This window comes from Gopherus flavomarginatus, chromosome 10 (genome assembly GCF_025201925.1).
Source record: "Gopherus flavomarginatus isolate rGopFla2 chromosome 10, rGopFla2.mat.asm, whole genome shotgun sequence".
Classification (NCBI taxonomy): domain Eukaryota; kingdom Metazoa; phylum Chordata; order Testudines; family Testudinidae; genus Gopherus; species Gopherus flavomarginatus.
The window spans coordinates 32,852,157-32,864,215 of NC_066626.1; the positions used below are offsets into that span (position 1 = coordinate 32,852,157).

The 12,059-nt window shown below is 39.1% G+C and overlaps 1 protein-coding gene across 1 annotated transcript in view; it reads right to left on the reverse strand.

The window, feature by feature from the left end:
- Positions 1–5,753: 5,753 nt before the first annotated feature.
- ITGAV (integrin subunit alpha V) overlaps positions 5,754–12,059 on the reverse strand; it is a 76,387-nt gene continuing 70,081 nt past the window's right edge. The window contains exons 27-30 of the mRNA XM_050916402.1: positions 8,283–8,396; positions 8,076–8,183; positions 6,396–6,518; positions 5,754–6,014 (exon numbers count right to left, since the gene is read on the reverse strand). Coding sequence (XP_050772359.1) covers positions 5,919–6,014; positions 6,396–6,518; positions 8,076–8,183; positions 8,283–8,396 — 441 coding nt within the window. The 3' untranslated portion in view covers positions 5,754–5,918. The remainder of the gene's footprint in view (positions 6,015–6,395; positions 6,519–8,075; positions 8,184–8,282; positions 8,397–12,059) is intronic.

Consider the following 12,059-nt stretch of genomic DNA (forward strand, 5'->3'; position numbering starts at 1 on the left):
CAACCAGCTTCTCTTTTCCCTTACTGTAGTAACAAATCCCCTTGTTGCAAGTGCAACGTCAGCTGAGAAAGTGACATCTGTGTTATGTGCACCTTTTAATACTCAATGAATCCTTGTGGGCTGCAAGCAGCTACTCTGGAACTTTTCTACTGACTATTTTATAGAATCTTTTTAAAGTGCATATTCCTTTGAAATAATTCAGAGAAGATTTTTTTATTGAGGTATTTTATTCCAAAATTCTAATAAAAATCAATCTAACATTTACAATCAGATTTTGAAAATCTGTTTATCCAATCATGAATATTTTAAATTATATCTAAAATCAAATACAGAGCTATACAAATATAACCCAATGAAATCATTTTAATTTGTAAGGTGTCAGTGGATTTCTGGGATTAAAAATTGACTTTAAAGGAAAATAAGAAAGGTTTGCTAGCCATATCTGATGCTAATGCAGTTCTTCCTGCTGCAATACACAATTTGTGCGATTTATATTTTTAAAAAAAAATAAGGTGGCTGAAAATAAATATTACTCTCTTTAAATGTTCCATAAGGCCCCTTTAAACAATTTTGTAACTTTTGAAAATACTTCATGAATATATTTATCAAATAGCTAGGAACACTAGTTGCCCAAATTTGTGGCAGTCTTGTTAGTAAGTTAATTTTCTGCTTGTGCAGACAACATTGTATTAATTTAATGCACTAGCAAAATGCATGCAAAATGGTCTTATAAAATGAAAAATTAAATTTTACATTTTCAAAACAGAATTGTCATAACAAGTAAGTTTCCTTTATGGATCAGAAAGGGCCACTCAACTAATATTTTCATTGCAGTTTCTAATGTTACGTTAAATCTTTATTTTGCAAAAGTCAAGGGTCAAGGTATTCAACCTTAATGTAAAATATTTTTACAAGGACAATGCATTTAAACTTAGATTTCCTTTGCTATTATTAAAAAGTTTCCAATATCTTTTGGAAAAAAATGACACTGAAATAAGAGGCACAAATATATGAAACAGTAGTAGCACTACAGACTCAAATATATTATTGTACAGTCACTAGTCAAATTTTCCACAGTGGATTTAAAGAAAAACATTGTACCAAATCTCATTAACCCAAACCAATGAGTTAGCAACTGATAAACTTTAGAATATATACTCATTATGTCTGACCCAATGTGGGTGATCAAAACACTTTCTACAGCATTCATGTATCAACTCCATTTAATACATTTGTTTTGTAAAAGGTTTTTAAAAGTATTGACTCCTGTAAGTCAACAAATGCTACATGACGTTTTAGGTTAGGCCTATTAAACTTAAAAATGACTTGGCAGTGAATTAAGTCTGATTATAATGTTATATTGCACTTGAGAACTAAAAACTAGGGACTGAGTACCAAAAAGTTCAGATCCCAAGAAATTGCAAGAACTCAGCATCTCCCAGGATTAGATCCTAAAAGGAACAAAAGGTTATATTTCTTTGTGGTAGGAGTACACAATGCACAAACCTTTTTTTTTTTTTTCTCAGCTCTTGTGTCAACAAGTGAAAGAAGCCCTTATCACCCCAAGAAAGTGACAAGGTCAGTGCACATTCTACCTACCCATTTATTCTGGGCTGCCATTTTCCTATTACATAAACTTCAATTCTTTCCCATTCACAGACAGCTGCATTGTACATGAGCAGCCCAACTGAAAGCTGACTTCACAGGATTTTGGAACAGGCCCCACTCTGCAGTAAAACAGAGTTGACTAGATTTTATCCACGCTAATACTGCTCTCTGATGCGATTTGGTAGTGCTCAGTAGTGATACCCCATAGCTCCCTCTGGCATGAGCACTGGTTCTAAAACAAGATCTCTCCTCTCCTCCTCTCCCCCTTCCCCCCAGAATGGTCAAAATCTCTTTTAACCCCTCTGAAATAGCAGCGGATACTCCTAAGAAAGCTTCTTTAATGCATTTTTTGCTGTGTAAAGCTCTACACTTTCATAGCGATGTATTAATAAAGTGAACATTTCAAAAGCACCAAGAATCCCCTAGTTCCAGCTGAAATACTTTCAAAAGATATCTATGAAAGTCCATTTTAACAAGGTTATGAGTATTCAAGGCTGGACACAATTTTAGGAATAATACTAAAAATCACGGTTTGGATTTAAATCTTATCTATACATAAAGAGATAAAAAATGTTTAGTAAAGGAAGGAAATACAGTAGCAGATTTTCTTTAAAAGTATAAAAAGTACCAAAATCGTTTCGTCAATCATAAATTTAAAGGATAGAACTACAAGCCTAATATAGACATTTGTGAACATTTCTAAAAGATTTTGACTTTTGATATAAATATCTAAAGTTTGGCTTCCCACTTGTGCTTAACAATAATATATCTACTACTGAACTTTAGTAGTGTTTCTTGAAAGACTACATCCTTACACCTCATGAATCTTGTCAAAGTATGGTACCAGACAATATACAGTTCTCAATATAAATCTTAACTTTTTAAGATACATCATGAAATGCTGCAATAATGCAAGTTGGAGTAGATATATAAATTCATAAAAGATCTAGATTTTTTTAATTGCCCTCTTAGGCTAAATAATTTCACAAGTTTTTAGTGCATATACATGAATCTGGACTTATGAAATGAGTTTATCTGAAAAGAGGACTAAATAAGTTATCTGCTATTCGTATTTTATGCACAGCACTTGATTCAGGGGCATTCATTGCATACAAAAATATCACATTTTCTTTATAAAAAAGTGAACATTATCAAACACTTGTTATAAGAATACAAGTAGCACTTGCAGGCCACTATGAAAACTATTATGACAGTAGAAAATATAAATTCTATAATCATCTTATTGCCAAATCTAGATTGTAAAAACAAAGACCTCTATTCAGGAAAGCATACCTGTTCAAAATATCCGTTAAGCACATGCTTAACTTTAAGCCTGTGCATATGTGCTGTCCTGAATTGGGGGCTGCGTGTCCAGTTGCAGTTATGATGTAACCTGAACACTGCAGCTATGTTACTGTTTTCTAACAATGAAACTGGAGATTAATGGATGTACAGGAATTTTAATCAAAGAGGGGAGGCAATTATTTGCTGTTATTCTTTAGTAGAATATAAGAAATACAAATAATTTCAAGAAATCTTACTTTATGCAACTTAGTACAAATGGATGTTTCAATAGTTAAAGCAGTGGTGCTGAAATTATACCTTTGTACCCTAAATGCCAAGAAATAACAAGCTTTTCCTGACCTGATCAGGAGGTAGTTAATGCTAACATTAACACCTCTCCCAGATGAGCTGAGCTTTCTCGTGCTTTTCTGTCTCCCTGTGATGGCCTCAGTCCTGTGCTCATCCTTAGATACGTGAATTCTCCTGCTGATTCCAAATCACTGTGGCTACTCACGTGCTTTAAGCACATACGTGTTTGCAGAATCAGAGCCATGTTCTCTCTGCTGACAGTCTCTTCAACTTCTAGGCATAGCCTAAGTTTCAGACTAGACCCAAAGAATCCAATGGTCCTTGTGTGCAGATTTCCCACTAACGTCAATGGGAATCACGTGTGCAGTATAACTGCAGGATCAAGCCTCAATTGAAGCCGAATTTAATAAAAAAATCACTCCTGTCTCATCTTAAAACTCATACAACAAGGCTATCTAGGGTATGTCTACTCTGCATCTGGGACCCAGCCTCCCAGCCTGGGTCCAAAGACTCAGATTTGCAGGGTTTGCACAAGCACTCTGAAAACAGCTGTGTAGACGGGTAAGGTTAGAGGTTGGATTCTTAAGCCAGGGTGGGGTGAGATGGGCTTGAGGGCCTGAGTTCTGGACCATGATGCAACATCAAAACATCTATTTTTTGAGTGCCAGCATAAGCCTCACTAGAGCAACTCTGTGGATCCAGGGTGAGAGGCTTGCCCCCAGACGCCTGGTAGACATGTCCCTAATGGCTTGGGTCCTGATTCCTCCCTCTATGATTACAATAACAATACTATAAAATTAAAGGCGGTGGGTAAAATCCATTACTGCAGTGAGGCCAGGATTTCCATTATAAACTAATTTCACTTAAACAGCTGTCTAAAACAATATGTAAATGGATAAAAAAGCAAGGTGCCCAATATACATATTAACTCCTTACTAACTTTGGACTTTCTTAGTAATAACTCAGAAGAATAATGGCTCAGCTAAGAAGAATGCAATGAAGAGTGAAAATCAGTCCTGGTTTTCAAAAAACCAGACATGAGGCAGAAATGAAAGTTTAAACAAGCTATTAATTTCAGACAACTTGCAGCAAAAAGGTTCTCTGGTCATTGGGGTACTCATAGTGGAGATGCTGCCCTAAGCAACCTGGAATACATGCCAAAGCGTTCTGTCTTTGCTGTTACTCTTAGAGCTTGTCAAATACAAAAGTTGCATCAGTTCAACTATCCTAGTATATTTAAGTAGCATAATACCATTAGGGCTGGTCTACACTAGGGGGGGTATCGATCTAAGATACGCAACTTTAGCTACGTGAATAGCGTGCCTGAAGTCGAAGTATCTTAGATCTATTTATCTTGGGTCCTCACGGCACGGAATCGATGTCCGCAGCTCCCCGTGTTGACTTTGCTACCGTCGTTCGCTCCGGTGGAGTTCCGGAGTCGACGGGAGTGCGTTCAGGGATCGATATATCGCGTCTAGATGAGACGCGATATATCAATCCCCGAAAAATCGATCGCTACCCGCCGATACGGCAGGTAGTCTGGACGTACCCTAAGGCCTCGTCCAAATTAGGGGAGGAAAATCGATCTTAGATTCGCAACTTCAGCTACATGAATAACGTAGCTGAAGTCGAATATCTAAGATCGAATTACTCACCCGTCCAGACGGCGCGGGATCGATGTCCGCGGCTCTCCGTGTCAATTCCGGAACTCCGTTCGGGTTGATGGAGTTCCAGAATCGATGTAAGCGCGCTCCGGGATCGATATATCGCGTCTAGACTAGACGCGATATATCGATCCCCGAGCAATCGATTTTAACCCGCCGATACGGCGGGGTAGTCTGGACGTGGGCTTAGTGTGGACACAGTTACATTGGCATAAAGGAATTTATACTGGTATAGTTTATATATGTTTGGGAGGGTACTAAGCTATCCTAGCAGAAAGAATCTTTATACTGATATAACATCATCCACACTAGGGTTGATATCAGTGTAATTATATTGGGTTAAAAATGCAGACTAAGACCTGTGAAGCACCATCTATGAAATCAAGAGGAGTGGGAGAGGGGAGGAGAAATGGTCCCATGGAAGCAGCTGACCCGCAACTCCCTACAGAAAGGGCTACCAACATGCAGAAGAGAAGGCAAATGGGAATGATCCTGCTGAATGTTCCCATGTATACTCTTTTTGGGGAAATCATCAGCCTACATACAGTCTAAGGACAGAAAAGCTTTGCAATCAAGGCAGACTTGTAAAACAAGCTATACTCATTTTGTGCATCTAGCCACTGAGAGCTTGAAAATTAGTGTCTGAATGTAAATGTCCATCAACAGAGAACATACTAAATCTAGCAATTAACTATGGGAACTTCTGGTTTACGGAGCGTAAGTGAAATCTATGTAGCAGTTCGTACAACACTAGTCTGTGCATCAGAAGACTGTCTCTGAAATTAGATTAGCAAAATCATGGAACTAAATATCATGTATGTTTTTGACATCCAAATCAGTGCATATGCATTAGTCACATCTATTAACATGATTAATACGAGGGATGAATTAAATATATTGCTTTTAATCTGTAGTTAAGGCTATTCCCAATGCCAAAAGACATCAGCAGTAGTGCAGTTGTGGAGTGTCTGTTCCTTAAGAGGGAAATCCAAATTTGTAACCAAGATGCTGGCATTTTTACAGTTTCAGTATGTTACACAGATAAAACTCTTTTTAAGCTTCTGACGTCCCTTCGCCATTTTCATGGGGTTGCAGCTGTTCTCTTTCTTGTTCTTCCTGAGGAGGTCGCACACGTTTGAAGAACCCCATCTGTAATTTGGAGAAATCACACATATTTGGAAAGTGACAGTCATCCCATCTACAAGGCATTTTTCATTGTGTGAGCTTAAACCAACTAACTATTCAGTCACTTGGGTTTTCCTCCCTACTCCCTAGTTTCAGCTCATCCTCTAAAACCAGGAAATACTAACTGAAAAAGGAAACAGCCAAACAACAGCCCAATCCTCCCACAAACACCAATCCTTATTGCAACTCCTCCCCTGCTCAACAACCTAGAATGAATGGATGGACTCTGCAGTTTACCCAATAGATCAACATATTCAGACTGTTTAGGAGAAAATTACTAGTCTCATTTGCAGTAATACGTCAGTAATGGAACCCCCCTCCCCGCCCCCAAAGTATAATGCTTACCCTGTACATTACAAAGACTAGAACAGCCAGGAGCAATAATCCTGCTAGGACAGCCAAAATTATAACCCAGACTGGCACTGGCATGGGCTGTGGTTGAATGCCCCAGGTGATATTTGTGGTAACCTAATGGAAAACACAACGGATCACATTTTATTAGGCAGTGGCATGAATGAGTTTGTCCATACAGTTTGTGACATACATATTTTGAACCTGTCATATTTAAAACACATCCTAATGGAACCCATGAAACAACATTTATTTTGGATGAGATGGCACTTCTGTAAATTGATGGAGAATATATCAATTCAAAAAGGCTTCATCAGCCCCAGCTGGAAGCAGCCACATTATCCAAGGCTATGAAAGCCTTTGAACCACACTAAATACAGATTCTATATACGCTTGACATTTTAAAGAACAACTGTGGCATCTCACAAATGTGTCAGAGTTTTTAAAAATATTTTTGACATATTTTATTTTATTTTAAAGGTAGGCCCCCTGGTAATGCTAAGAATCAAACCTTACAGGACTTGGAACTTGTAAATTGTAACTAATATATTTTAGAAACCAGACACTGTATAAGAATGTCCTCTTCCAAATCCCTCTGTAAAAACTCTCTTTTGCCGTAATGCCTACAAAAGTCTTGACCCTGGTTAGAGAGCTGGTGAGCCGAGCTCGCTGTTTGTCATGATGACCACTGCTGCCTCATTGTTTCTTCTTGTCTTTGTATCACCCTGTTGTCTACTGCCTTAATACTTTGTTAAGCTGTTTGGAGCAGAGTTCATCTTTTTGTTCTGCATTTGTACACTGCCTAGTGCAATATAGTTCTGGTTCTTCACTGGGGCTGTTGGGCACTACTGCAGTACCAGATTATTAATTATTATTAATATTAATTTTAATAAATAAGAATGTCATAATTTTTAAGTTCAAACCCTTCCACTCTACAAAGACTAGAAAACTAAAAATTTCTACCATTCCTGGATTTCTTATTGTACCAGTTTGGTCACAAGGTATTGGTCTTCACATCTGTCAGTTGTGCAGGACTTAACACTGTCCATTTTGGGGTCTGCCAAGTGTAATGTGCATGGGTGGGGATGGGGAGAAGGGAATATGTCTCTGGAAGAGTTAAGGGGAGGGGGACCCACGAGATGGTAGGTGCGGGAAAGCTTCTCTAAGCTTTGGAATATTAAAAGCAGTCCCAGCAGACATAGATTAGTAGGCAAAAGGCAGGTGAAGCGGTCAAAGATGAATGATAAATAGCATATATTGCATACGTCTGCCGAATTGGGCCCTAAGATGTTCGGTAGTACCACCATTGTGACATCAGTAAACTGTATTTCCCAATAAAGGACTAAATATAATCCTGAACATCAGAACAAGTGATTCAGGACTGTCAGTATGTAGACTGATTTGTATCTAATAACTAGGTCTATTTGCACACAGTATTGTCAATATAGATATATGACAGCCTACATGCCAAATGCTAGAATCCTAGTTTTCAGATTGAAAATGTTTGGTTTTATTCTTAAATTTTATATGTATAAATAATTTTTAAATATAAAACTAAGGGTTAGTTAAAATTTAGTAGCATTATGAAGGTGAATTTATGTGCTTCATTTTGATCGTATTAATTTCAACTGAATGTGCATTGGGTCAAACCACGTTCAGACATAAATGACTTACTACTGTAGAATTGTGGATATCTTCAAATGAAAGGTTCTTGTAAGGGAACTCTATAACATTGAATGAGGCTGATGACTTGAGCGAGTATGAATGATTCTGGTTTTCTTTCTGTGCAAAAAACCAAAATTGATATTACATGCTGGATGTAAAAAGACTTTTCATGTTTCAGAAGCTGAGAGAGATTGTGAATTATTAATAGGCACTTACGTTCATAAAGGTCTGGGTCCAAAGGCGAGATTTTACATACAATATTGCACTCTTTCCCCTCTCCAAGCGGCCAACTTGGCAGACTATTTTTAAACATTCAGCAGTTCCACAGCCCTATGTGTAACAAGAGAAATGGTTACCTCACTGATGAAAATTCATTACTATGTCTACATTCAGTCTTAAAGGCACAAATGACATTACATCAATTGCTAAACATTAGATAATTTATATATTCAAGTGTGCAATAGAAACACCATAAATCACTCAAGTGACTGGGAAATCCATAGCAAAATTCCATAATTTTGCAATTAACGAACTCTATTGATTTAACCCAATTTTAAGGCCCCTTTGTACCATGATTAGAAACATCTGATGGCGATTCCAGGATATGCATTATAGATATATACTTTAGTAAGATGTGTGCCCATCTGAACTCTCACTGAATGCTGGAGTTTGTAATTGTTCAGTGTGTGAATTAGAAAGGTTACATATTTCTACAAAATATGGTACATTGTACCCAATGTATTCTCAGTTATAGATTTCCATAGCATTGTATTTCACAGCTGGATATTACAAACTCATGATGCAATATACTGTTGTTACAACATGTAAAAGCCAAATTCCATCATTTAAGATAAATACCCTTAAACGAGGAGCAGCACAAATCCTTTCAGACTGTAGTATCCTCCACTCCCAGAGAACATAACTAAAAAATTATTTCAAATAGTAATTGTTCCCGTTAATATGATAACTGACTAGACTGCTTTACTTTCTCTCTTTGTTCTAGAAACTGTGAAAGCTTTGGCTTCTCATTTTATTGTGTACCGTGTGCCAAATAACTGCACAGACCCAACCTAAGTGCTTCATTGTTGTTGCCTTCATACAAAGGTCACAGAGGTTTTAGAAAAAGATTTATGCCAAAGATTCCACCTGCTGTATCAGACACCTATGAAACATTCTGCTGCTGCATTGTTGATAAATTGGACAAAAGGCCTTCAGTAAGGGAGAGTGACCCTGTGACACTCTATAGCTTGGGGGAGCACCCTGTAACCCCCATGTTCCTCATCTATATATATAATTGTGATATTGCAAATAAAGCATGCCATGTGATGTATCAGGCGATCTGCTGAAACCCACTGTCCCATCTAAATATGTGCATCATTAATGCATATAAAATTATAAGAATTGTGTTGTATGGTTTTCACTAAAATATGCTGTGGGTTTGGGAAGCGCCCAGATACTAGCTCTCCAGCGACAACAACAAGGGAGGTAACCAACGCCTGGGTGGGTGCAGAACAGACATCACCAGCCTTTGTCCAGCAGAGGAGTTACAATTCAATGACTCACTCACAGGAGACACACCAGGGGTATTGGGTCACTTTGTGACTCAGCAATGCCCACCAGACATGCCTCTCCAAGCACACGGATTAAGGGTATAAAACAGAACACAAGGGCCCCATGCTTCGCCTTTTCTCCTCTCCCTATGCTGCAAGCAACAAGGACACTCAGAAGACTGAAGACTCCAAAAGAGAAGACTAGTCCAGGTTTCAAGGGTGAAACCTGCATACTATGAATTGCAATATCCAGTGGGATGAGAAAAACTGCTTAATCTACATGTTGCCCAGTCTAACAGGATTGAGAGTTTAGACTGCATATTTATATTTATTTTATTTTTGTAACCTGGCTTTGTGCCTGTCACTTATGATCACTTAAAATCTATCTTTTGTAGTCAATAAACTTGTTTTACTATTTATCTTTACCAGTGAGTTTCCTTGAAGTGTTTAATAAATCTGCTCAGGTTTACAAAGGCTGGTGTATGTCCACTTTCCACTGATGAAGTGGTGAACCAATTAATAAACTTGCATTGTTCAATAAAGGGTCTTGAGCAGTGCAAGATGGTATATTCCTGAGGCTGGGAGCTGGGAAGATTTGGCTGGTGCCTTTCCCTGTGTGATTCATGAGTGGCTCTGGAAGCATTCATGCAATCTAGCTTCACATGCTGCTGTGCTGAGCGATAACAGCACCTGGAGGGGTTTGCTGCTTGTCACTAACAAAGCATTGCGAGAAACAGCCCAGGGTGGAGAGTTAAGGGGGCACAGTAGTCCCACAGTCCAAGGATGAACCCCAGGGACCGCATCACAGTCCCTTACCTGTAAGCATTGCCAAGGAAATTCAGAGTTCGGCTAGCTTTTCTAACCTGGATTAAACATTTCTATTTTCCACTAGCATCATCATTAACTAATGGGATTAGATCATCAACAGTTCAGACTGAAAGAGGAACAAAACAAGGCTGCCTCTTTTCCCCTTCCTTTTTTGACATGACATTCAGAACTGTAGCTACACTTATACAAATACAATTTGGATGCAACCATCACCCTGCCTTGGAGGGAAAGAGTACGAGATAAAAACGTAAACTGGCAGCATATTCTTGTCACTCAGAAACTGTGTCCTTGATGTCACCCGTCTCAGAGTTGTTTGAAACACTGAGTTATTTATCAAGCTAGTGAATCAATTGAAGTATCTCACATATAATAAATCACAGATGTTAAGAGACTGAAGAAACCTACTGTATTGTATCATCTATAATAGGTGCTGTTAAAATCCACTGTTTGCTATTCTGCAGTACCTCCTCTTCTAATTAGGGGAAGCTACTGGGGTTATTGCAGACAGTGCAGGTTATATTTTAAATGGAACCTACCTGTAATCAGTCTTCCTGAAAATGCTAAAATACAGACTCCAGATACAGGCTATAATTTTTGGTGATTAGAGAGTCCAACCAAGCCATTGGGAAGGCTGGGCAAAGGCAGTGACCCTTAAGAAAGGAATGTTTGGCAACTGGAGGTATAGGAGTTTGGAGCTCTTATGTGGAGAAGACTCAGACTATCAGATCAGAGCTGTTTCACGGCATGAGCGCTGGGGGGGGGGGAGAAGCAGGATGCGGCATGCTCAGGAGAGGAGGTGGAGTGGAGGCAGAGATGAGCTGGGGCGAGGTGCTGCCAGTGGGTGCAAAGCACCCACCAATTTTTTCCCATGGGTTCTCCAGCCCCGGAGCACCCACGGAGTCTACGCCTACGGCTCTGCCTTGATGCCAGCCTCTTGAGCAGAACACCAATCCCAGAAGTACTCCCACCACTTCTCCCAGGCAGATCCATCAGACTGCCCTTCCCAAAGGTCTGACAGTTCATTCCACAGAAATGGGGAGAAATTCACAGTCCATTTCTGCAGTCTCAGGGTTACAGAATAGACTGAGTAACTTTATTTATATGACAGTAATGCCAAAGGGCCCAAATCAGAACTAGGGTCTGACTTTGTTAGGGGCTGTACAAACACTAGGTGGACACGGTCCCTGCCCCAGCCAATTAAAGACAAAGCACAAGAACCGAGCATAACAAACAAGAGAAAGAAAAGGGGAAGCAATGGAAAGAATTCATGGGTGACAGCAACAACAGATGGATACACAGCTTGATGGTTCCATACCATTTAAACATTTCTTTAGAATTATCCTTTCTAAAGAGTCCCCATTTAACGATAACCTCCCCCGCACCCTGGATTCCCTCTACATTTGCTCCCTCACCTAATAGATAAAGTGGACTCACTACATTATTATTACTATATTATTACTTTTTCCTCCTGCAGAGTCGATCCCCCAAATCCCTCTACCTAGCACTACTGACTCCTTTCAAAGAGAAACACAGATGATCCCCACACTTCCTGTGGATATTGGGTCCCCTTGGGAGCCGAGAGGTCACAAGAGCTCAGACGTTTTCCCACTCCCTG